The 27690-nt window shown below is 41.7% G+C and overlaps 1 protein-coding gene across 5 annotated transcripts in view; it reads left to right on the forward strand.

The window, feature by feature from the left end:
* LOC109855630 (venom dipeptidyl peptidase 4) overlaps positions 1-27690 on the forward strand; it is a 254295-nt gene that overhangs the window by 66048 nt on the left and 160557 nt on the right. Inside the window, exon 3 of one of the 5 annotated variants that reach the window (XM_020430089.1) lies at positions 14194-14256. The exons of the other annotated variants lie outside the window; for them this stretch is intronic. Within the exon in view, the coding sequence (XP_020285678.1) occupies positions 14239-14256 (18 nt within the window). The 5' untranslated portion in view covers positions 14194-14238. The remainder of the gene's footprint in view (positions 1-14193; positions 14257-27690) is intronic. 5 annotated transcript variants of the gene reach the window in all.

The following is a 27690-nucleotide window of genomic DNA, read 5'->3' on the forward strand; positions in this document are numbered from 1 at the left end:
CCTTGAAGTGTAAACTTGTTTAATAAACCATATCTTTCATTTTCGATTTTTAATTCACGTAGTCCGGGAACTTTCCGGACAAACTGTGTACACACATACATCTCATCGTATTTGATCGCGAAATAATAGATTTGCGGGACATGTAAAAGCAATTTTCAATAATATTTAAAATTTTTCTATTTTTAGAAAGTTTTCTCGCACAGTGTGTGTGTCGAAATAATGTTTGATAAAAGTTTTAGAGCATTGTATTTTATACAATAGTTTCCCCGTTGTTAGTTTCACTAAAAACGAGTGAAATTGGCGCGAATGTGTGTGGAGAAGTGAAAGAGAGAGAGAGAGAGAGAGAAAGAAGAAAGAGAGAGCTGGGGTGAAAATTCCGAGTTGAACAAATCTACGTTGTTGGTGGTGCAGCTAGAGTTTCCGTCGCGCCTACCGAGCTGTTTAAGCACGGCGGATGAATTATTCACGCAAAGCTTTTAATGGGAAGTCATTATACGGGCGAATGTGTCGCATTTCGTGTGCGCGCACACACTTTATTCTACCGTGTCCGTAATTATGCAATAATAATAATTAATTGAAAACAATTGTTTCGACCTGGGATGATATTGCATTGTGAATGAGCGCGAACGCGGGTTCCCTTACCGCTCGTATCTCGCCACCGTTAATTGATACCTCAATTTATAACGACAGGCGAGATAACAAATTGGCAAAAAAAATATAAAATAAAAAAAAGTGCAAAATATAATAATATACATTTATTGTGTTTAATAAATGTGATTTATAACATGGTGAATTTATTGTGTTCTATGTGTACGATGTACTGACACCGTACACATTACGATACATCAATTTTATTCACTGTCGAATCTTTTTTGTGATAAAAAATATATGTTATCTATCGCACGGATATTTATAGAAAAATGTACATATATATACATATATATACATATATATATATATACATTTTTGCGATAGATAAAAATCATAAAAATGTTTGAGCTGCAAATTATACAGTGCTTCGGAAATACGATTTCTCTCTCTCTCTCTCTCTCTCGGAAAAATTTAAAAATAAAATAAAAATTGGCGATATGAATGAGTGTTATGTTATTTTTTTTGTTTTTTGACGGGGGAGAGGGGGAGAGGGGGAGTTTCTCCTAAACGAGCAGTTTCCATGAGTTTTTGAACTGCGAAAAGTATAGAATTGTTAACCATATATCCCATCAACTTGACGTAAAAACGATTGAACGAGCGGTTGTGTGAACATTGCCTCTCGATGTAACGGTGCTTCCAGTGCTATGTCTCTCTCATTGAGAGATTGTTTTTAGCCGTTTGAGTTTCACATATACGCGCAGGTCTACGAGAAGTGGAAATTATCATTTTTTACGAGGCACTTTAAAAGTCATTGTGTCGTTAATACAAGAAGAGGAGATTGCAGTTCAGGTTTTTATAGAATTATAGACGCGCAATTTTAATTTTATTGAATACAAATAGAAGTGTTTTTTTACAATCAACAAACTCGTTAATTGCCTTTTCGTGTCGAAAAACCCGGAGGTGAAAGTTTAATTTTCTAATTTTGAGGAATTATTATTTACAACAACACGCGCACCGTTACCCGCGTCGTAAATAAACAACAGACATTCGTTGTTGCAACGTCAGAGCTTCGAAGGATTCGCGAACGTATGGTTTTTGCGCGACTTCTCGTACCTCACGTAGTTAGGATAAAGATTGGTCTGTCTGAGAGACGGATCTGAGAGAATGCGAGGTAACATTTACATCACGCGAACAACGCAATAACGGAAGGAAACCGGAGACTGCGTCGTTGCGTTGTGCTGCACGCGAGTGTCGGAAACGTCCGCAACTGCTGAACTACGATTTGGAAACTGCAACTGGCAATAACAGTCCTTCTCTTTTGGTCATGTAAATATCCGTCTAGCTAGTAACACCGAAAATATAGACACCGCGATATCGTCGTGTTACACCGATGCGGGCAAACCGGTCGTATTCGGTTTCTGTTCGTTAAACTCGACGTCGCAAATTCGCGTTTGCTCGCGCTCGTAATTTACATCCGATTGTGTTTGTGCAACGTCTTCTCCGTTAGTTTTCAAATATCTTCTCTCTGTGATTTGTAAACGCGGAGAAAGATTTTTTCCACGTGGTATTTCTATCATCGAGGATGATAGAAAATCATGCGAAAAAAAACGTAAAAACAAGAAAAGTAGAAATGCGGAAGAAATGCGCGAAAGCAAACTTTCGAGCAAAACGTACTCACATACTTAACGTTGTAATCTCGAACAAGCTCGTGTTGTGTGTTTTGCGACACAAACATTTGAAAAATATTTTTCCTCGCGAAAAGAAGAAGAAGAAGAAGAAGAAGAAGAGCATCTTCCGCTTCCGGAACAAGTCAGAGAGATGCCTTCAAATCGACCGAATTGTAACGGATCAATGAGTTCTTTCTCGCGAACCAAGTTTTTCAATTTGCAGAATATCGATCGATCCAAGTGGGTCGTGGCTTTCGGCTTTCGTATGCTTATGGTTTGTTCGTGCGAAAGTATTCTTGAGCAAATTGCATCCTCGAGACGTCTTCGCTTCGGCGCGTGGCGTGCGCGCGCGCGCGCGCGCGACCACTCTCAGAATTTACGCGATATCGCGCGGCAACTCTGCCATTCGTAATCCTCCGAGGCTTCTCTCGCGTCACATCGAGTTTCATTTCGTTTTTTCAATATTTCATATACGTTTTTTTTATATATTTTTTTATTTTGTTTTTTATTTTTTATTTTTTTAAATAAAATCGTACAAAAAACTAGTCGACAACAGTAATTGCCTGACATCAAGTCGAACAGGTTAACGTGATTTTCGCACTACGTTAGATAGGGGGCTAGATATCGAATCTATTACGTCGGACAGAACTGAACTAGTTGGAAGGAGCGAATAAAACAATCAATCGATCTTTAGATCCGTGCGGAGGAGGAAGGAAGGCTTCAAAAGCTCTGGAATCTCGCTGATACCGACTGACGTTCGATAAACCGTGCAAAAATCCGGGAAAAATTCCCCGGACTGCGAGAAAAAAATAACAGCGTCGCGCGCCGCGTATGAACGTTCAGGCGGGCAATATGTATTGCCTTGTTCGTATGCGCGTTGATGCTCTACTTCCGGTCATTCTGTGTTTGGCAAAATTTGTCGAGGCAATGCGAGCTTGATGCGAATGTGATGCCAAATTCGAAATAAAACAACATGGGAAATAACGTTTTATTGCGAACACGAAGCGAGAGAGAGAGAGAGAGAGAGATGACGGGAGAAGTTAGCTTCAATTCCGTGCGGAAAACGTGTTGAAGCAAAACTTGTTGGATTTCACCTTCTTTTAAGACACTTATATCGTAATAGAAAAACAAGCGCGCGGGTCGTAACTGAATTAACACGAGCTTGCTTTGCGCGCTTACCTCGAAATGACGTTATTCGCTTTTCTCCACGTTTTCCTCTCATATATACATATATATATATATATGTATATATATATATATTTCTGTGTTGCAGTCCGAGCAAGTATTGATCTCGTCTAACTCGAACTATCGATACAGTTACCGGTGTAACTGACCTTTCCTTTGGAACTATCTTGTAGATCTGTTTCTGCTGAATTTCCTACGTTTTCGAGCCGCGAAACGTAACACGCACACACACATACACACACGATGTCGTCACGTTTCGCGAAAGTTTCGCAACTTCTTTCACAACGTCGTTTCTTCCAAGTTTTTCAGTGATTTTATATATCGCGCGCGTGCGCGAACAAGTACCTCACGCGATATTCCCGAAAAAATATCTAAGACTTCCGCCCCGAATAAAAACCGGTTCCTAATTTGCTTCTCGGACGTTACTTTTCGCGACCTGTTCGCGAAAGAGCTGGAATCGGGAGCTTCCACTCGCGTTCTTTATGTCGTTACGACTTTTTGTCAAGCTATCTCCGATTTCTCCCTTGCGGATTGTAATTTAATACTGTTTTGAGAATCCGGCGATCCACGTCGAATATCACGACGAGTTTTGCGAGATTTCTTCACACAAAAGAAAGAACGTAACTCACGGAAATATTCCGCGACACAATTACGGCGCGGATATTTCACGATGATGCGATCATTACGTTACTGTCAACTTCAGAAATTTTGTATCTGTACTTGTCGTGATTTCGCTTTGCGCACCGGCTTCGATGTTGCATTCTCTTCTCTTTTTCTCTCCTTTATTCCAACAAATACGGTGCGTTATATCTAGTGATGTGTCAGAATTCGAATTTATATCTCTGATTCGCGTTCGTGCATGCTTCGAAATTTATAGCTCGTATGATAAAAAGCGTGGAAGAAATACTTCCTATTTTCCAATTGCCAAGGGGGATAAAAATCTTATATTGTGGACGAAGATAACCCGAAAGAAGTGGCGCTTCTTAAAACTTTCGACGAAGAAGCGCTCGGAGTGGTTTTTTTTTCTTTTTTTTTTTTTTTTGTCTCCGCGCGATGAATTTTTTTTTTCGGGATTTGCCGTAGTAAAGTCTTGATTTAGTGGCGTGTTTCGTCATAAATCGACGCGATTTAATCCATAAAATACGCTACGTCTCACGTAGTCGTGTGATAAAAAACAATTTCATCGTTTTTACAACGAAATGACGACAATTTGTTGAAATATCTCGGCTGCGTATTAATTGCGCTAATTAACAAGTCAATGTTGAAAGGTGGAAAACGCGTATTAGATGACGCCTGCGAGATTATTCGCTGAATAACGCTGATAAATAAACTATCTACCTATCTGGGACGCGTCTCGGTGAGTGATGGGAGAACTTAGAGAACGGCGGCGGCGGCGGCGGCGGCGAGAATCAAGGAGAATCGGCGCGGAAATCCACGGGTCAATGGAGAGAAGCCCTCGGAAGGTGGAAGCTTCGAGACTGCTCGGCTCGAGTCATGGAGGACCGCGTCGCGCGTCCTGGAAAAGTCGGTCCTCTCACGGAACTTCGGCCCCGAGTACGAGAGTCGTCGGCCGAAATCCCGGAATCCGGGCATCCATCCCACCGCTTTAGGTCGGGTAACGGGAACACGTTCCTTCCGCGCGAGCGTGTACGTGCGCGCTATTCCTGCGAGCTAAACTATTGGCCATATATCGGCGCGTCCCATTGGTCTTCCTTCAAAGTCCCTAATCTCGTGAATCACGCGATGGAATTCCCGCTCGAAGAAGAAAACTTTGTCGTCTACCGACGTCTCCCTTTCTCTCTCTCTCTCTCTCTCTCTCTCTCTTGCTCTCTCGCGCACGAAGAAAATACGATTCTTCTTCCGTCCTGGTTGACCGGATTATATGATGTGTAATGTACTACCCAAAACCCAAAACCCAAAAAAAATTCCCAAAAGAATCCGAGGGGAATGGAAATTTGAATAAATTTATCAAATTTGTGTAATAAAAAACGCACGTAAGCAAATTTTAATTTTTTTTTAATGAAATTGATACGAAACTTTTATTTTTATTTATTACGAATATAAAACATAAAATTTAAATCTTATTGCGGTAATGACTCTCGAGATATATAAAATGAGCTGGCCATAAATTAAACAAACACGTGTAGCTATCAATAAATCAACGCTATTTGCACGCAGCTCCTCTCTTAATTACTTACATTTATATATAACTATTGCTTAACATTCTAACACGTATAATTTCGTGATAAATATGTACAAGAAAGAATATCGTTGACATCGTGTTGACTTTTGTCTGTTACACACATCGAAACACATCGGACGGCTTTGTGCTTTTACATCATCGAGAAGCAAAAGCACGTATGCTTCGGGACAAAAATACGAAATACAGAGATAGGCCAATTGGCTTCGTGTTTGCAAAAAGAAACGCTGGTCAAATACAATATCCCGATTTCGACTGTGATGGAAAATGCGTTCATCAGCAACCCTGTTTTTGTATCTTTGAATACGTTCCCGACGCGTGCGAATCGGCTGTGGCAGATTTTATATTCACGACACGGCCGCGCGCTGGCGAAAGCGAAGCTTTTATTTCACCGGGCTACGCCAGGTGATGCTATCGTCAGGATACCGTATGAATAGCGCTCTATCTGTTCTTCTTCCGTTCTCGCTTGTGTGTGAATTATAAATGGGGAATATGTTGTTTCGTTTGTCGAACGTGTTACATCTTGCATCTCGTTTGACATTCGATCGCACGGCGAATAAACTTTGCGCGTTCGTTTGTTTTGCTTCTTGTTACGTAACAATGTCCTTTTTTCCGAGAATGCAATTTCGCGCGCCTTTGTTTGGAGGGAGGGGAAAAAAAAAACTGTCCCCGCGCGGCGCGAATCAACTCGTTAGTTTTTAGCAAAGATCTTTTATATTATTAATTGTTATTCGCCGTTCAGATTTTCTCAAAATCTGCTTGAGAGAGAGATTTTGATGCTTGCAACATTAATCTCGTACATTTATTTATATATAAAGAGAGGCAGAATAAATGTTAAATAGCCAGCTAGGAGCGCGTTTGACTTAAAATACGGCTTTATCTCTCGGCACAACACACACACACACACACGTACACACACGCACACACACAATGACGAAACACAGAGCTACATTTTATCTCCTTATTTGCATGTAACGCGAAAATGTCGAAAATAATCCGCGACATTATGAATTTAAATATTTCCATTATTGTGATAATGGCATAAGAGATGATATATATATATTATATATATATATATATATATATATATATAAAATCAGCTTACCATAAATTAAGCGTACATGTGGCTATCGATAAATCACGCGTTATTCGCGCACACAGTTTCCGAAAGTTTTGATATAATCCTCTTCCGGATATATTATAGCTGTACGTGTTTATAAATATATTACTTAACACCCAACTTTTGTAACGATTTTGCGCGAGATAAATTTATTTATATATACAAATTACGTGTATTTCTTCTCGTCCGCTCTCGCGTGTAAAGTAAAATGCGTATTAAAATGCGAATTCACGCGTTATAAGCTGCTAACTATCTTCCTCTCCGCCCCCCGAGCTCTGAAGCAACCGTCTTGAATCATCCGCTTAATGATAAGAAACATCTCCGATTCTTCGACGTTAATCCTTTCTCAGAAAATGCGAGGGAAAAGTCTCGAATAAATCCGGCGGGAGAGAGAGAGAGAGAGAACGGTGAGAAAAAAAAAGAAGTGAATGGAAAGAAAAGTGTGTTTGACGCAAAAGTACCTATATTTGAAATAAAGTTCTCTCGTTCGAAGCGAAATGCGCTTAAGCGGGAAAACAAATATCGTATTTACAAAAGAAAATGTCTCTTGGGGGGGGGGGGAGAGCGCTCAGTTTTGCGTGTCGCAATCTCTCGGTTTCGCGATTTATCTAATATAAAAATTGTACAAAAAATCTGTTATCCGATTACGAGCGATTCTTCAGCAAAGTAGTTTTCTTGAGATAATTCTCGAGGAATACTTAAATGTGCTCGATCGAGATGGCTCGGCTTTATCGGTCTGATAAAGATAAGGAACGTATATACAGTCCGGGAGAATCTCTCGAAAGGATGCCGCGTGCGTGCATTCGCTGACCGTCATCAAAGCTCGATGCTGCTAGCGGTGCAGATGCATGCATCAGCATCCGTTGGCGCGCTCGGTAATTCATCGATAAAATATCCCCCCCCCTCCCTCCCTTTGCCTCACTCAATATCTTGGTACAAAGGTGCTTGCATACGCTGGCACGTTGCTGCTCGGCACGTGGCGATGCATGATAACCAAGCTCTAGATTTTCACTAGCTGAAATTTATCAGAAAATAAATGTCGCGCGATTTCGAACAAAATTCATTAGAAACAATCGTTCGATGCGATTTCGATAATTGATTCTTGCGCGATAAAAAAAAAAGTTAGCACAATACGGTTTTACAAAGGCAAGTGCGTTTAAACATATACGCCATGTGTAATATCGGCTTTTTTTTCTGTAAAAAAAACTCGTGTTTTTTTTTCAACAACATACGAAACATTGTCGAAAAAATATGCACACATGATGGTAACGTTATCGGAGAGAAAACGCGCGCACACGAGCGTGTCTCTCTGCGTAACGCGAATAACCAACGCTTTATAACATATTGCGTCTCTCGTTATCGACGCGAGCTTCTCCGGTTTACGACCGTCAGTGCAATCTTCAAACTTAAGTATATCGCACCATCCGAGGTCTCGGAGAGGACATAATTCTGCAGAGACCTTCGCACTGATGCCGTAACAGACAATGGCCGTTAGCTAATAAAGCAGCGCGTCGTATGGAATCTTTAGCGAGTTTATTGCATCGTAACTTTTTATTATTATAAATGTTTCACGCTTATTTTTAGAGTTTCCAGGCAAATGTGAATGAAAAAAAAAAAACATTTTTCTCGTATTATTTTGACAGTATTTTATGTACGCGTATATATATATATTTATTTATATATATATATATATATATATATGTATATATATATCTATATATATAGATAAAGAACTCGAAATACATAGCGTGTCTCGGGCGCTAAAAGTTTTAAATCCGCCGTTGCCGGACATACCCTATGGAAGCTCGCGATGTTCATCCGTTCGCCGCGCGAGCTCTCGCTCGGACGAAGCTCTCCCCCCTCCCCAGTCACCATTAATTTCCTCGCCCGGAGGCTTTCCGCCGATCTTCGCGATCAGACCCGCGAAAGTTTTCCCTCCCTCGAAGCGGTGAAATATGCAGCCCGGAGCAAGTACGTGCCAGAACTCTTTTGTTTTGCGCTAGTTAAAAGTTGGTGCCGGTCCAGAGATAAGAGGATAAAGAGGGGGCGGAAATCTCCGAAAGAGAAACGCGACGACGAGGATTCGAGGGTATCGCGAAACGACACAACTCGGGAAGGGAAGGCGCACAACGGGGCGGGTCGCAGTCTCGGCGCGCCGAGAGAGAGTGTTATTTTTATCTCCCGCAGGACCTCGACCGACCACACGCCCCTTTTCCAAGTGCGAGGAAATCAGTCGAGTGAAAAGCGAGCCTCTCCCCTGCGAGAGCGCATTCCCACTGAGAATCGATAGATTTAAGATGCGAGAGTTATGCGCGGTAATTCCCCGGTGCAATGACTTAAGCATGGCGAGAGCAACCGCCGCGCCGCCCTTTACGCCCTCGTGGTTTTATCTCGCATGCCCGCTTCCGTGGTTCTCGTCTGGGTGGTATACCGGGACTAGTTGCGGGTTGTTGCTATTCGTTGCCGCGCATCGCTTGCTCGCTATTCGAACACAGCAGGCTTGATTAAAACGAAAATTCATTGCGGAGTCTGTGAGAATTTCGGAATTATTGTTCTATCGTGTAATTTACATAAATTTTTTTTTTGCCACTTTTACGTAAATCATAATTGCGAGATTACGTTAAAATGACGGTTAGATATTCGGTTTGCGCGAATTTTTTTTATTTTTATTATTAGAGAAGTTCGGATTTTTCAAGTTGTTTAATATCCAAGCGAGAGTTGTAAGTTCTGCGAGAGAGAAACGGCAAAAAGGGAAACTCGGAAGCTCGCTTCTGCGGGAAGTCTGTCTCCCTACGGAAGGAGTCATTGCCGTTCTTCGTTGATGCGCTATCACGACGACCGAACGCATTTCCGGAGAGACTCGCATTCATGAAATAGTAGCCGAAGTTCCTCGTTGAACGAAACTTTGTTACCCGAGGTCCGCTTTTCGCGTAAGAAGCTTGCAGCGAAAAACTTGCACGACGGAACGTGTCGTGCGCCATTTGTCGCGTAACAGACGCCGTCGTAGATCCCGCGCGCGCTTAACATTTCGTAGCTCAAATAGCTTACTCCTTAATCCCTTCGCGCCAGGTCTCTGGCTGAGCCTCAGAGACCGAGAAACGCTTGCAACGGCCCCCGGGAGGGGGGGGGGGGAAGGGTATTACGTGTTGGTCTTTTTGCGGATACGAAAGAAAGTTGGAAAGAGCTTATGCCGCTTTACGTAGGCGTGAGAGACACAAAGTGCCACATATATTTAAAGGAGAATACTTTATCACCCGAATATACGCTTTCTTCGAGACTGGTGGTAAAATAATTTACATACGTTTTGGAATATCTTCGACGATTTTCGATGTCCGTTTCAGCGTTGACTTGATCTACTTAATTTGTGTACAAAATACACACACAAGCGATTCGAGAATTGTTTCTTATTTGCTCATTATTACAATTATTTCTTATTATTGTGTAATACATTAAAAGTATTTTACATTCTATAATTTAATTTTAAAAAACGACTGTCGCATATAAATCGTATCGCTATTGCGATCGGTGGGAAAAAAAAAAAAAATTGCCTCGAGATGCAAGTGCATCATAGCTGTCGTTTAGCTGCTAAATAATAAATTGCCGGAAAAGCGGACTAGTACTCCGCGCGCAAGTACGTCTTTGAAATTTTTACGAGGCATGAGAAATAGTTGGAGTGGAAAGCCGCAGGACGTAAACATGCATCGTTATTTGTCACATTGATCATGCGCAACGAATAAGAAAACGGCCTGTAATAGCGACAAAGTGGCCCGAACTTTTTTCTCCCCTGTGTTATTTTTTTCAATGGTTTTTTTTTGTATCTTGCAACCACACGAATATATAGAGCGAGAGATAAAAAAGAAAAAAAAAGTTTGTAACACGCTGTTACACAAGAGATTAGATCGTAACGAGGATTCTAACGTGAGAAATAATCACGTGAAAAGAATTTGTATAGCGCGAAATCGATATACACTTGGAAGTTTCTTATACAACACAGTCTCGGACGTCGGAAAGCCAATCGATAAAACTTCCACGTGGCCGCGGTAGATTTGTCTGCGCACGGCCGATTTCCCGGGGTACATCCTTTACCTCGTTCGCGAAGCGTCCAAGCGTGACAACCCTTGCATTATGCCGCCGATTTCCATGACCGTAATGTCTCTCGCAGAAAAGCCCCGGCAATCTTCCGCAAGAACGACGCCGCCGCGCGCCTTGTGTTACTTTCCATTTTTCAAACACGGCGTGTGTATGTGTGTGTGTGTGTGTCGCGCGGTCGCGCTGTATCATCGATTTCACGTTACCGAATATACGGCGCATTATAAATTTTTCATCCCCCGAACCGCCGCTTCCGCGGCAAAATCCCGCCGCATGCCAGTATGAATATTTTATTACGACCGAATATCCGCGTGTTTGCGCGTTTCTCAAATCAATAATGCGCTTCTAAATGTTAATTGTGAATTCTCGACTCTTTACCTTTGAACGAGAGTTGTCGATTTTTCAAAAAGATTTATTTTTCAAGAATAACAAACGTAATAAATAAAATAATTTATCAAATTTCCGAACAAATTGCGAGAACCTCGTTTGTTATCGCTTTGACGGACAAACGCGCAGTCACATGTCGGACAGAAATTTCTCAAAAACAAAAAACGCCATCGCTCAAGTAAATTTTTATCGATGACACATATTACACGTGTCCGCGTGCAACGGCACGTGCGTGTGAATGACACTGATGGCGAGGCGGCGCTTTTGAGAAGAGGAATGAACAAACATTTAAATCGTTAACGATAGAAATTGAATTGTTCAATTGAATACACTTTTATTTCATAGTTCTGGGCGTGCTACGCGGTTACATACCGACGCATGTTTCGAGCATTGGCGCGCAATCGTCGAGCATAAGTTGTTCATGCGTTTGACGAGGGAGAAAAACGCGTGTCGCGATCTCCATTCGTTTGTCGTCGACTCTCTCGCCGAGCGGAATGAACCGCGCAGTTTTCAAACGTCCCCCTCCCCCCTTTCCCCATTTGTTTTCCCGTACGAGACGGACGTCGACGATTCTTTTGTGACTTTTTTTTGCGTTGTTTTAGGGTTTCGCGATTTTAGCCTTTTGATTGTTTCGAATTTAAATATTCCACTTCGAGAACAATTTGAAAACGATCGCAGCGAGATAACCACGCGCTCGCGGGAACATCTTAATTTCCATTAATTTAAATTTTTCCCGTTTTTATTTCTTGTTGCAATTTCAAGAGTTCAGTTTTTTTTTTTTTTTTTCTAAACTTTTATTTCGCGCGCGTTCTCGTCCGCACAAATTACGTCTGCCATCTTACGACACGGGAACACCGTCGAAGGTAGTAAATCTATCAGTCGGCCTCCTCTCTCTTCTATCGATCTAGCGGTCTGCACGGAGCGCAAGTGTCAATCCGCTTCTTTTTTTCTCACGGAAGGATCTTCTTTTTTTTTCTTTTTTCTTCTCTCTGATCGTGTTACTCGGTATCAAGGATTCTAATTTACTTTTTTCAATTGTCAAACTTCCATCACTCCGACTTATTTGCTCAGTTTTCCGTGGCAATTCGATTCTTTCCTCATTCGTATCTCCGTTTTATTCAAGTTTTTGTTTTTTTTTTCCTTCGCGTTTTTCCAGAAAGGAAGAAAATACTTCGTCACGCAACAATTTCAATTCCGCAGCAACGTATTCGTTGACTTTTTAATTATATTCCGCTTGTGTTGTTAGACGCGCATCTTCTTCTTCTTCTTCTTTCACGGCAAACTTTTTATCTATTATACTTTTTTTTTTTTTTACCTCAATCCTCCCTTCCCTTCTCTGTGATTGGCTTGAAAAATGTTATCCCAGGTGGCAGGAACTTATTTCTCCGTTCGTTTCACTTTTGATATCGCGAAATGTTCGCTACACGTAACCGCCGTAATTTATTTTAGAGTCGTTTCTTTAATTATCAATTACTTTAAAGACCGACCGCTGTCTGCGAATAATGTTCTTCGCGATCTCGTCGGAATTACTGACTGACGCAAACGAGGAGTAAAAATCCCGTTCTGTTGAAAGACGGCGGGAGGGTATGGAGGTCGAATCTGCGAGGATTTCGGACGACAAAGGAAAGAAAACGCGAAAATGGTCTCAATCATAATTAATTGCTCGGTCGTACGACTTAAAGCGGGGTGATTATCGTGGTGTTTGATTCTCCCCTTGTCCCATCCCCCGTGACTTCTAATTCCTCTTTCTCTCTTTTGTGACACCGGAAAAACCGGTGTACCACGAGCTTGTTTATCACCGGGAGTACAAATTAGGTTTCCGTTTGCGCAGCGGGCGCAGAGGATGACTGTCGAAGTAATTCGGACTTACGCCAAGATATCCGTGGCAGAAGCGGAACGGTATTCCGAACACGCGAAGTAGTAAAGAGAGAGAGAGAGAGAGAGAGAGAGAGACAGAGAGACAGAGAGGAGAGGAAAGGGGTACAAGGGTTCTCTCCTTTGTTTGAGAGCGTCCAAAGGATTCGGAAGAGAAAATTGCCTCGTTGCCTCGTTTCGGCACGATATCATGTACTACACGGAAGGTCTTTATAGAACTTTGCTGCAGAGGTCTCCTAAAGAATGGAACGGACTGGAATTTCTGTCAGGATCTCAATCCTCGGTTGAAGACGGTGTTTTTACGGTGAAATAGTTCAGCGCTCGTATACTCGCGAGAACTTGTTCGGTTATTAGCCAAGGGATCTTATTGGAATGGAAAAACAGTTTTTTTTTTTTTAATTGCTGTGTTTTTAGAATAAAATTTTAATACTTACTTTCTTTGTTCAATCTGAATTTTTCTAATATTAATAATATTAATAACAAGAAATATATAAGGCCTTACGAGCCATTCGCAGGATGTTTGAGCGGAAACTATGCGTGTGTATATATATATATATATACACATGTAACGACTTCCACTTGTAAATTTTTACAAGTGAGTGTTTTTTTGAATTGAAATCTCAATTCTTAAATTCATACGGGATGCTGGATTTGCATCACACATATGAGAGACCCCGAATACCCCCCTAACTAATTTTAAAATATTGCGAAAAAAACTCCTCGGCCAGGAGTCGAATCTGGAATCTCCGGCTTTTCGTGCCATACGGTTCGACTCCTGGCCGAGGAGTTTTTTTCGCAATATTTTAAAATTAGTTAGGGGGGTATTCGGGGTCTCTCATATGTGTGATGCAGATCCAGCATCCCGTATGAATTTAAGAATTGAGATTTCAATTCAAAAAAACACTCACTTGTAAAAATTTACAAGTGGAAGTCGTTACATGTGTATATATATATACACGCATAGTTTCCGCTCAAACATCCTGCGAATGGCTCGTAAGACCTTATATATTTCTTGTTATTAATTTCAAAGCGAGCCTTAAGTCATAATTGATTAATAATATTGATGTGTTTTGTTTCAGGTAAGTGTACATCTCACGCTGGTACGTGTGAAATCGCTGTGTTAAATGTCAAAAACTGCTGCTGTGAGTTGAGTCTTTTAGTCTTCATTATTGTAACAATAAACATAATCATACAAAACGACAAGACACGAACGAAAAATAATCACGATCGTTATTAACGACGTTATTAATTAATATATCTCCGCTCGTTTCTTCTTTTTGTTTGGATGTCTCATTAAAATCGGCGCGGCAATCCAATCATTCCCGATCGGTTGGTATAAAAAAAAAAAAAAACCGCTTCCGGGCGTTTCAGCTCGCGCTAGTTGACGACGATGCCGCTGTGGCGGTTGCGGTGAACCAATTCGTCGGGAAGATCCATATTCGAGGAAAGCGCTCCCGACCGGGGGCACACCTGCCGCGCTCGTCTTCGCCTCAGATGCGCTGAATAGAATTCGCCGAGATGGTTTTGCATTTGCGTATCACGCGTCGCAACCTCCCTCACCGCGCCGCGAATCCGTGAAACGTCCTCCTCGAACGTCGATGAGGATATCGGCTTTCCACGTTCCGCTACGTACTTCGTATTTCCTCGAGAATCACCTCCTGAAACGTGACCGACACTAATAGGGAGTTATTCGCGGATCTCTTCAAGAAATACAAATTTTTATTCAAAATATTATTTTTCGAAGTAATCGAAATCGCAACGATTATTTTTCGCAGAATTATTTTTCCAATTTGATACATTCAACGAATTTCCAATTTGTTTTCTCAATTAAACGCGATCTCACGAACATCTTATTGTCCTGTTTTTTTTGTCTTCCAAATAAATCGATCGAAAACCGATAGTCGGCAGAAATGCGAAGAATCCCTCCTCAGCGTTGCGTTTCTGACGTACAAAACTTTTGACAGCGATGCCGACCGTTGCGTACACCACCGAGACACGGTGGTCTCCCGGGGAAAAGGATCCTAGGAGGATATTTGTCTATCTGCGTCTGACGCCGAGGCAAATTGAGATATCGATTTGCAATTTGGCACGTGGTTCCGATCGCCCGGGAATATCGCTCGCGGCCGACCGGACCGTTGCAACCAATCGCGACTGATTGGTTCGTGATCTTCCGATCCAGCGACGTGTATTTGGGGGAGGCGATTTCTTCGTTCATCTCTCGTCTCTCTTTTAAAAGCTTCGCGCGGCTTCTTTGTTCCGTCCGTAGGGAGAGACAATCGAACGTCGGTAATGAACATTATTGCCGTTTCGAACACGTGCACCGCACCGATTTTCCTCGATATTATTTACTTAACACAGTGAAATAATTTGTTTAGTTTGATCGTTTGATGTCCGTGTGCGCTTGTGCGATCTCGTTTGCGATCCGCACAAAGAGAAAATAATTACGCATGTCGTTGCATAACCGCGTCGTTGCAACATGCGCGGGAAGTGTTCGAGATTCGGCCCCGCGAGCATTATTTCTCACAAACGTTTTTTAATACTTCCTTTCCCAAGCGCTTTCTCTTTCTCTCTCTCTCTCTTTTTAGAAAGGTAGAAATTAATTAAATCCGCGTCGGTGGCTAACGAAGTATATACGATGAAACGCGCGCTCATATCCCCGCGAGCTGCAAGAACTGCTTAACGTGTTCGACTAATTATTGCATTTTGGATCCCAACGCGTGATGAACGAGTTCCGCAATTGTCGTCCGACGGTTTCTGTTTTCCGGTATTAATTGCGCGGCTACGTCGACGACAGATATAAATCAGGCCTTAATCACTCAAGGCCGGGGAATCGCAAGCAACCGCGGCGCTTTATGGCGCGACGACCGTGATGCACGTGATTACGTAAACGTCCGGACTTTTTTTTTTTTTTTTTTTTTTTTTTTAATAACAATTGCTGCGGTCGCGCGCGAGCGCACACCGCCATCAATTTCGCGCGGCAACGTGGTCGCGCGGGAGGGAAGATCGCGTCGCCGCGTATGTTTCGCGCGAGACTTCGCGCGAGATCTTTTTGCGCGAACGCGCAATTAGCGCGGCGTTACTTGCGTTAGATTAAAGCTCATCGATCTTCGAGCAATTTACGCGGCTTTTTGCGGCGCGCCGTCACTCTGCGTACGGGTCATATTTTATGCGCGACGATGTACACGCGGTTTGCTTATCCCGTGTCTCCCTCTCTCTATCTCTGACAGTGTTTTTTAATTATAAAAAATAATATATAAAGTTTTTGCATCTGTTCGAGACGAAAAGTGGCTTGCGCCCGCGTCGTCGTATATCTTTTCGCGTATACACGCTGTGTAAAAATAAAAACAAAAAATTAATATGTTACGCTTTTGTGTGTAACTAATGGTCGAGCAAGCTTGAGATACGTGGCATAATTCACGCGCAGGAAAGCGCGCAAAGTTTCTTCTCTTATTTCACCCGGTTGGGGGAGAGGAGGAGGAGAAGAGGGTTTGCCACACTTTTGGACGGAAAATTCTCGCGTAATCGGGTCACGTCGCCATTGTGTCCCGACGAATCATCGCGCTTCGTTATTCGCGCCCGGTACCGCGTGACTTAATTGCGCCACACATTATGTAATAAAGCCGATGGCGCTTTAATTACTGGCGAGCACAAAGGGTCATTCTAGGGGTGGCTGTGCGGAGCTAGTTCGCGAATTAATTGCGCCATACTACTTCAGACGCGAAGACCAAGATAAATCACACTTTAATATCACTATCGAGAGTCGCGGTGGAGCACGGGCGGGATCGCATTTGACAGGTTGATTAAAAATTCATCTGATATCTTTCACCGCGCGTTACACGTGAGACCGTGGCGGCTTTATCGTCGGGCTTTATCGCGACAAATCTCGAGAAAGAGTCAACGCGCGTTTATTCGCGCGATGGCAGATATCGTATTCACGAAGCAGCGTCGCACGCGCCACATGCGCATTATCATTAATCAGGATTTTACCTGAGAGAGGCGGCAAGCTTGTCCCACTTACGAAAGCGGTTTTAAGGAGAGCGTCGCCGCGAGCTCGTAACATAACTCTATTTTAATTAATCCGCGCGCGTAAATACCCGTGTGTTTTCCGCTGTTTTACGCTGTTCACCACATCGTAGATCGCGTTTCACGTTTTCGCGTTAATAACAAACTTGCAATCTCGTCGTCAAGGTTTACGTGTTATGAGACACTGTACTTTACGTAATTGCAAAATTTTGCGCCGTAAACTGCGCGTCGATTTAATTATCCGATAAATAAAGAATTTACGTCAAATTAGATGTAGACGATGAAAACTGCAGCTCTCTTTGATTATATTTGCACGTTTTTTTTCTTGTGTTTTTTTTTTTTTTTTTTTTTTTTTAATTAAAAACCTTAGTATCGAAATAGCTTTCGCGCTAATAAATCATAACACGACAGAAGATTTCGTTTGAGAATTATCACTCGGATATCCTTGTGCAAGGCTAGAAATCCGTGTGTGTGTGTCATTTTATTGCACGCTAATCACATATTTGTTTTTGTTTATTTTTTATCTTTGTGCTCTTTCCCCGTTACGCGTGTTTTTTTTTTGTCTTTATTAAAAATGAAAACGTTAAAGAGAACGTATGTGTGTGTCTTTGAGATGAAAAGGTAAATATATACGGAAGGCAAAGCTGCGCGCATCCCATCTTTCCTTTCATTTACTTTTCATACTTGTAAAGGGTAATATATAGGCATCTTCAAAACGCGCGCAGTAGAGAGAGAGATATATTAAGCCAATTTCGTCTCCGTGTGTGTGTGTGTGTGTGCCGGTACGCGTTTGCAGACAACTTAGTAGAATTTGTTAGACTCCATTAAAAAGGACCGGAGCAAAGAAGAAAAGCGTTCTCTTATACGCGCGCGCATATTGCTACTCTCTCTCTCTCTCTCTCTCTCAACGTGAGTGAGTGAGTGATATCTCTGCGTCTCCGCGCGCGTTTTTTTTATCGGAAGCGGAAAACAGACACACACACGTGGGGTCGCGCGGATGTCGGCGCCGCGCGCTCAAAGTGCGATTACAATTTTTCTCACGGCGTGCGTTTCCGCGACGCGCGCGGCGCTGAAAATTGGATAAGTCGATTTTCTCATTTGTTCGCGAGCAAAGTGCCGCGGCGCAAACAATGAGAAAAAAACGGACTTCGTCGTCTGCAGACCGCGGGCGGTCCTGATGATGCGACTCTAATGGAAAAGCCATAGGTGAGAAGCGCCGTGACTCGGTTTCTTCCGTGACTCGCTTGAGAAATGTGGAAAAACCAACGACAACGGGACGAAACGAGAAACGACGACGGAGAGAAGAGCCGGGAGAGGAAGAGGATTGTCTTCCTCCGTCCTTCTTGGAGAACGGGATTTGCATATCATTTCACGTATTTGTCATTTTTACCTAGATTTCGCGACGATGTGTGCAGTGTATCTATTATATTCGCGTGAAATATTAAACAAAGAGCCGGAGGGAATAGTCGAGACCGAGAGAATCTGGCGCGAAATATGAAATATGAATCAATAGTTTCACAATTTCATACGCTTGTAAAGCTGCAGCGAGAAACTGTATTGTACGGTAACTCGAGAATTATTTACGTGCGCGCCACGCAGTTATTGCGACTCTCGTTACGCTACTCATGTAAAACGTCGGCGGAAATGTGTGTTGCGACGACGGTAAAAAAAAAAAAAAAACTAGACTTTACGCGTAATGAAATCCATTTTATTATTCCATTGACTCGCACACACACGCGCGCGCGCTTAATCGGAGGACACGTTATAAAAATACGCGGGAGAAATAAATTAGATAATAGCGCGCAAACGCCTACTAATCGAAGCGATTAAAAAAAACAGTAAAAAAAAAAAAAAAAAGTGTCATCGGCGACAGAACGAGAAGAGCAGATTTTATTTTCGGAAACCTGACAAACAATCGCTCGGAGCGCTTACGTTTGAACGCGCGATAATATGAAACGACAAATCCAATTGCGATGAATGCGCGACGCGAACTGACACGTCACCGCCTACGGGAAGTGTGCCGTGCGGCTGTTTCCCGGGGTGCGCCAGGTATCCACGGAGTTTACGAAAGCCCTCGGATACACGAGCGGGCAGTTAGTCATGCGCGGAATGAGCCAACTTTGCCCAACTTTCGGCCAACTTCCGCTGTCCGTAATTTTAAGCGGCGTGCGGTCTCGACGGCTCTCCGAGCCGTTTAGTCCGACCATCGACTCCGTCATCTCTCGTTGCTGCAAGATCGAGAGACATAAAATGTCGGTTATTCATCCGTTTTGCGATAACGCGCGGTATCTGTGGGAAAGTGGGTGAAAAAAAAAAAAACTTTGTCGAGAGAGATGAAATATACAGTATCTCTTTCGGAATTGAAAATTTGGAAATTTGTACAAATTTTTAAATACAACTATCGAGTTGTGTGACGAAACAACGTCAGGATGTGAAGAAATACGCGCCGCGCGACTTGTAACCTCCTCCTCCTCTCACTGTTACCTCATAAAAGTATTTGGCCCGCGGCTTCTCAGTCAGCACTTTTTTGTCTCTGTGGTATTAGCATAGCTTCTCCCTCTCGCAACCCGAGGTTCATGATTTACTATGAACTGCATAATGTATATATATGTATACATTATGCATTATGTGTCACGGAAAGAGAAGAAGCGCAGCGTGCGTCGACAACGCCTCGGCATTTCACATTTTCCGGCGACGAAATGGAGCTATTCTTCGAACGACACCCGCGCGCGACTTCGAAAAAAAAAAAAAAAAAAAAAAAAAAAAAAAAGAAAAAAAGAAAAGCGAATCTGCATTATTCTTTCGCGTCTGCGTTTCTCGGTGAAATAATGCGCGCGAATCCGGAATATTTTTCCTAACTGTGTCAAATCAATGAGAGGCTAAAAAAAACTCACTTCTTTTTTTTGAACAGAAATGTTTTAACAAGTATTAAAGCGAAAATGTCACAACGCACGCACACACACACATACACATTGTGACGAAATTGATACGCATAATATACGTATATCACAGTTAAAATAAATTTATAGAGTTATAGTTTTTTTGATTCGGAACGCTCGGTATGTACGCTTGTATTTTCTGAAAAAAAATTTTACGGCAGACTTGTGCCAAACAACCTTTGCAAATATACATATGCGAGAAAAATATCGTCAGATATGTGCTCTCTCTCGCTACAGATGTAATAATATCGGACGATTTGTTTTTGCGCAACGGCAACAAGCAAAATCAAGCCCGCGGACCGGCGCTGTACTGCGGTTCTTTTTCGGATGGAACGTTAAATAAAAACAGGTCGGAACGAATTTGCAGGTTCGATGGACGAAACACGGATAGTATTTTTCGCGGCGTTGTCGACATGCAAAACAAATCTGCGTTGGGAAAATAATGCAAACTCTCAAAATCCGAAAGCTTAGAGAATGAAAGAGACATGTGTTGGGAATTGTGTAGGCAGTAAGTATAAAAATAAATCAATACACACACATACACGGTTACGCGGTTATTAAATATATATGACAAATGATTCGTGACATAAATCTCGTTAAAACGATAAATAAAGATATTCAGAGAGCCGTCGGTATTATCAAGTTCTTATCCGGAAATACAATTGGCATTTTGATATTCGCGCATTACATGTGTTTACAAATGCGCTTCACTTAATCTTGAAGTGCTTCATTCAAAAACAAAAGAGAAAATTTATCTGTTTTTATTTATTTATTTATTTTTTTCCAGTAATCGACGCTATTTTTAACCTAACCTACTGCGCGCGAATTTATGCATACGAGTTTCGCGCGTCTCGCTAGAGTGGCTTTCAACGCAATTTGCAAGAGAAATTGCTGAAGGCTACGAAAATCGATGTAGGCGCTTCGGGACTTCGGGAGCTATTTGAAAAAATATAAAGAGTAGGAAGAAAAGCAATTTGCACCAGTCTGACGTTTAAAAGACACGTTACACTTTATTTTGCGAGCTATTACATAAATGTTTATTTTATGTAAAAAAAAATATATATATATTGTAGCATCGCACTTATTTGAGTGTAAAAACTTTTATAGTTTTTCTTTTTTTCTACTTTAGCAATTTCAATAAAATTTGTTTGATTAGTAGTTGGATTTGAGGCGAATATTATTGCACTGATACTCTTACGTGTGTGTTGGTTTTGAAACGTTTACGTTTCGACACAGATAAATCAATTTAATCGTAAATTTACTCTCGTCAGTGCCCGTCAGCACTAATCAAAGGGGTGTACTGATTTTCTGAGTCAATGTGCGAGAGCCGTTTTGTGAAATTTATTCGATAAACTAGTAAACCCCTCCTCGTTGTATTTTCCGCCAAATTATTTACGAACAATATATGACAATTTTTTAAACTGCGTCAGCGGCATCGCGAATTTTATTTGACCGTTTCCGACGCATTATTTTTAGCGATACAGACGAAATATAAAAACGATATTTTGCGAAACGTCAGCTAACTATAAAAATATGTTTCGAAACACAAAACACACAAACGTTTTTTATATTTCTATTATGTAATTACACATTGCACGCAGAGCAATTATTTTGTTATTGTTACTGTCACGAAACATTCTGTAAGTCGATTGTCGAATTTTTTATTAAAATTGATAATATAAAAATTTTCTCACAAGTACGCACGTGGAATTACCTGTTAACGCGGATTAAAACGCCTTGATTAAAGCCGAGTTTTTGAAACACCAATAAACGATAAAGGCAGAAAATGTTAATGACACATGTCTACCTCGCTTTGAAGCGCGCTCGATTAACGCAGTGAAAATTAATAATGAGCCCAGCGGTGATGTAACCACGGGCGTAACTCGTGTAACGAATCTACATTAGTAAAAGTGTTTAACAAACATGACGCGCGCCGCTGGTAACTTGGCCGAAACTTGGCGGAAACGGCAAATATTGTCAAATCTCAACTTTCAGCGCGCTCTGTCGCGTCGACGTTCGAAAAGCCGAGAGGCAGGCGGCGGTCTCATCTACCTCGAAATTTCGAAGGGTGTACGCTATAATTGGTAATCTGTAGCTACACCCTGTCCGGGGAATAGCTGCCAATTAATTAAGCCGCGTATTCATGCCGTAAACTAATGTCACGACTAATAACTCGTCCCGTCGGAACCACCGGCATGCGGCATGCGTTCGCCATCGGCTTAATTACGCAATCGCGCGATTTCGCCATCGTTTATCCTCGCGCGTGACAGATTTCGCATTTTTGTTCTCGCCCGGTTTTAAGCTCAGATCTAATCTATCATCGCGAAAGAATGCGTGTTCAATACACACACACACACACACACACATATCGCGCAAAAGTGGAAAACGTATATTTTTTTTTGTTTTTTTTACTTCACCGCTGCTTAATAATTTACGCCAAAATTTTATCAACAATATCAATCCACTTTGAATAAAAAACTTCACAAAATCAGAAATTTTATCATAAAAGTAAAATTCAATTTATCAGGTTATTACGTTATTACGTTAGTAACCTTCCGGTTATTTTAGTATTCAAACGGTTAAATACAATGCGGCGTTTGTATAATAATAATAAATTGTGTGAATATTTTATATAGACTTAATTAAAATTTCGTTTAAAATATTGCCCCATAAGATACACACGCAAAATGTGAAAACATAATTTTAATCGAACTCTGATAATAAAAGAAATATCTCCTGTTAGTTACAATATAATTTGTTTTTTAAATTTACTACAGAGTTAAAGATGAAAAAAAAAACCAATCGATTCCCAGCTGCATTAGCGGCGAACATTAATTTTTTTCTCGCAGCAACGATATTTATATTGTTAATAACAAGTTTGATTTTAAAAGTATCTCGAAGCGCAAGATCCGCGCGCAATTCTCCGCGCCGTCAATCCCGAGAATGCGCACCGAACTGAAAACATGCATTTATAGCCGCCAGTCAAACAAATCGCGTAAAATTTGTACGTTGCGTAATCGTGATTTATTGTGTGTATCGCATCACACACGGGATACTTTACAATTTTATTTATTTATCACATTAAGCGCGCGCGGAGAAGGGAGGAGGGAAGAGGGTAAACGGGGCGCTCGTTTAGAACGTGCTCTCCTTTCATCGTCGAATGTCATAAAAAGGATCATTATCGGGAAAAAGTCGCTTTGCCGCCTTTGCATCGATAACGTTTTGCGCGAAAATGCCATTTTATGTATATTTACCCGCGGCACGATGCAGTATCGACTGTGCTTTTCGTACGTTCTCGTCTGTGAAATTACAGCTGAGATGTGTGCGCACGTGTGTACATAATAGCGTATGCGAAACAAAAACACAATTTGTACACAAAAGCACAATGTATGTTTAATTTGTTTAATAATAAAAACTGTACGAAGGCTTTTTTTTGTGTAAAATAATTGAAATAAAAAATCTCGATTAAATAAGTCACTGTAATGTTTTTCGACGGAAATATCGCACTCGAGTGCGAGTAAATTTTTTGTTTAACAAGTTGCCAAACGTGCGTGTTTCTCGCAAAAATATGTTTTCTCGTTTGCGTGTGTCTCACGATGCGATATTAATCGAGATGTTGTAAATATGGTTTTTTTGTTTCTCCACTTTGGTGGGTGAAGTCACACAGAACTTTCTAATAAGAAAGTTTACGCAATTATCTTATTTACATCTTTATCAAACAAATATGATGATTGAGTGAAACGACGTCGCGCGCTGTATATAATCGTTTTTGTGCAAAACAGTCGCAGAATATTTCTGAAAAAACTTGGACAGTTGTATTAAAAAAAAAAACCTGTTAAACGATCATTGTGCGATATTTCTGCGATCTACGTCACATGTGAACAAAAATGATTTTACCTTGTGTGAGGGTTAACGACGTGATCCATTGTTTGATGAGCAGAAGGGACGATTGATGGGTTTTGCCCGGGGAAACGGGATATACCCAGAAACCTATCGCGTTTCACACAGTTGCCATCGATACTCGATAAGCTTATGAACAAAACGTCCAAGTGTCCAAAGAGTTGGTCGCGGGCGTGAATCTGCAGCGTCATTCGAGCGGGGACGAGATATGAAGTTGATACTTGCTGTAACGTCGCCTCGTGACCGCGGGATTTACGGTCGGCCGGAAGGAAACGGACGGGCGAATTGTTCCTCCGGGAGAAAGAGAAACGAGACGAGGCCGACGTTGTTTGTACATCTGCCTCCGGTTCTCCGTCTCTCTTTCTCTCTCTCTCTCTCTCTCTGTTTATCTGACACCAGAGAGAGTTACAGCCGTAATTTTGATCGGACCCGGTCTTTAGCGCCTCTCGAGTCGTGTTTATCTCCGTACTTTATACCCGTTCTGTTGAAAGCACATTTTGAATATCCTCAAGCGCCTCGAAAATAAATTTCTCTAACGAGGATTCAAACTTTATTTTGTTGGTAAGCGCGTTGGAGTAACTTGTTACGCGAAATTCGAACCGGGAAATCTTTATTATCATCTCGAAAGATTTAATTAATCCGTGATTTTAAATAATATGTCGATTATCGCGATGACATCGTTTCGCTCTGAAAATTTCAAACACGCTAAGAACAAATCAAAGCGATAATCAATGAGAGACGAGAAATAACGACAGTCGAAATTCACGGAGTTTTAGACGAGAGACTTGCGAGTTTCGCTCGAGAACTTTCCATCCACCGAAAGGTCGAAATCGTCGTCGTCGTCGTCGTCTCTGACGTATCGTGCGATATTATGATCATCACCCGGGAAAGTTTCAAGCGAACGTTCAAAGTTCGCGCGATTGCTATAACCGCGAACACGTTCCCGGAGCAGCAAACTGTCTCCGCGAGTAATCGCGGTAATCGCGAAGACGATATCTGGCGCGTATCAAAAGGCACGGTTAATGCTTCGCGCCAAGTTCACGCGCGAACGAAGTCACGCTCGAACGGCGCGAGGCACTCGCTTGCCTCTTATACGCAAAATTCATGCGATTGAGAAGCGAGGAGATTTTCACGGGGCAATATCTCAAGAACGACCGAAGAATCGATCAATTTCGTTTTATTCTCAATCGCGTCAGCACAAAACATTAAAAAAAAAAAGTATTTTTGCGTCTTTTTTGTTTATGCTCCCGATTTGGAGATATGCAACAATAAAGTTTCGAAGTGAGAAATGCACGTTTTCAGAAACGTCATTGTTATTAACATCGTCGTGCGAACAAAATTTGTGCATGTTCGTACACTTGCTAACACAGTATGGCATACATGTACGAGCGCGTTGAAACGTGCCTTTAAAAAAATCAGATTGAAATGTCACAGTATACTCGCCAACACACAGAGAAACGGAACATAGCACGAACGTCTTACAAACCATGTAATACACATATGAAAAGTGTCAGAAATAACGCACGAAAATCAAACTCAAAAAATAGAGAGAGAGAGAGGTAGGACAGAAAAACCAACACGTAAAAAAAGTCACGTAACCTTACTTAAGTCACGTATGTATCTTTTAAATCGTAACTAAAATAAGGTATCACGTGACAGGGAAGAGAGGAAAAACAACGCGTGACTAAAGTCACGTGACTTTACTTCTGCCACGTTTTTGAAGACACGTGACTAAAGTAAAGTCACGCGTGTTATTTTTCCTCTCCTTTCTCTCTCTCTCTCTCTAGTTTTTGATTTTCTTGCATTAGTCTGACAGCTATCATATGTGTATTATGTGGTTTGTAAGACGATCTTGCGTTTAGTCCGTTTCTCTGTGTGGCGGCGAATACTGTAACATTTCAACCCGGTTTTTAAAGACACGTGACTAAAGTAAAGTCACGTTATATTTACATTGTTTCTCATCGAATTTAACTCGGAAACGGAGCGCGCGCACACGTTGTTTGAACTGCGGGAATAGCTTCGGCGCGCCACGCTGCACACACACGAACCCTCTGATAATAAAACATGTACTTCCGTGAAAGTTGCGCCACGAAGTAGACAAATACACGACTGACACAATGTTAGTATTATTTGTTTTTGTAGTTTTTTTTTTTTTGTACGAAATAACATACCGATACGGCGAAACAAAATGCACTCGGTTAAGAGACTCGACGCGAATATCAGTCAAAGAATACAATCGAATCGTGCGTTCTCTTATATTCGAAAGCAAAGTCGAAACTCGATATTCGCATTTGATGTAATGGCAACCGGTGTTTTATGCCGTTGGCGTATATCATGTTCTCGGGGAGAGAGATGTGCGGTTACATCGTAAGACGACATCGCATACCCAAATATTGCATCTGCGCTACTCCGCCTCGAGCAACTGCTTGAGAGCGATCCCGGTTGTTGTTGAGGAGCCCCGAGGAGACAAAACAAAGAGGGTGGTTCCGCCGAAGCGTTATACAGTGTGCTCGCTTATCCAGGCATTGCGACACACGTCGAAGACTTGAAGAAATAACTTCGGAAATATCGTTTTTCTCTTTTGTCATTTGTTTTTTGCTTTCCGAATTGTTTACAACTCGGGAAAACTCTTCCCTCCTCGAGTACGTATCAAATAATATTTCTTCACATTGTTTAGTACTTTTTCGTTTACATTTTGATTCTCGTCTCGCTCCGCTACACCGGGTGTATTATAGCGAAATGTCTTATGTGACTCCAAGTACGTTAGATGTGTCCGCGTCTAACCACAGTCAGCGTACGAGGCGAGTTCGATGAAGCAGAAAAAAAATTGTGAAACGAATATGATCGGGCTCGATGTGGCGAGATGAGAAAAAGACAGTGTTTCAAGCGCGCAGCGCGCACTGACTTGTTTTTTTTGCTTCATGTGACTTGAGGGATGTCGATATAAAACACTCTGCTCTACTGCAATCACTACGCGCGATATTTGAGAAAAAAAAAAAAAAGATAATCTTTACCCTCGCGCGAATATCTTTGACGTATCCGTTTTCAAACTGCGGGCGGCGGTCCGCGCGATGCTCGCGAGATTTATCTCGCACTTTGTCTCGGGTTTAAAGCGCCTCGCTCTCTTGTTTCCGGTAAATTAAAAGACTTTACCGTTTACACACCGCGCGTGCGCTCTGTTGGTCGAGTAATGTGGCTCTTTGCGATAAAATACGGCAATAACTGGCTGAAAATGTGCTTCGAAGTTTGCCAAATTTATTTTTCCACTCTCTCAAACGAGTCATTTCGAGAAGCATTTTAGCGGATTATTTCGCGCATCTGTAAAACGTAATTGCGCGTACGTTAAACAAGTAACGTGAAAAGAGCAGAGAGAGAGAGAGAGAGAGAGGAAAAAAAGAAGAAACACACCGATATCACATGCAGGTAATTTATAGAACTTTGCGAGAGAATTATACATGGTCCTGCGGAGAGAAAAAAAAAGAGAGAGAGAGAGAGAAAGCGGAGAACATAAATCTGTGTCATGTCAAAACCGCCCTAACTTTAATGCCTTAACGATTAAGATATAAACTTCTTCTACAAAGTCAACAACAGCGGGGAGTTTAAATTACCTCGGTGTTGGAGATGCGAATCTCGCGCTTGTTGTCGAGAACGTAAAGCACCATGCATTTTACGCGCTAGCGAAAATCGATAACGTTTTCGCGAATTATAGCAAGT

This window comes from Pseudomyrmex gracilis, unplaced genomic scaffold, assembly GCF_002006095.1.
Source record: "Pseudomyrmex gracilis isolate BER0280 unplaced genomic scaffold, ASM200609v1 scaffold_94, whole genome shotgun sequence".
In the NCBI taxonomy this organism is placed as follows: domain Eukaryota; kingdom Metazoa; phylum Arthropoda; class Insecta; order Hymenoptera; family Formicidae; genus Pseudomyrmex; species Pseudomyrmex gracilis.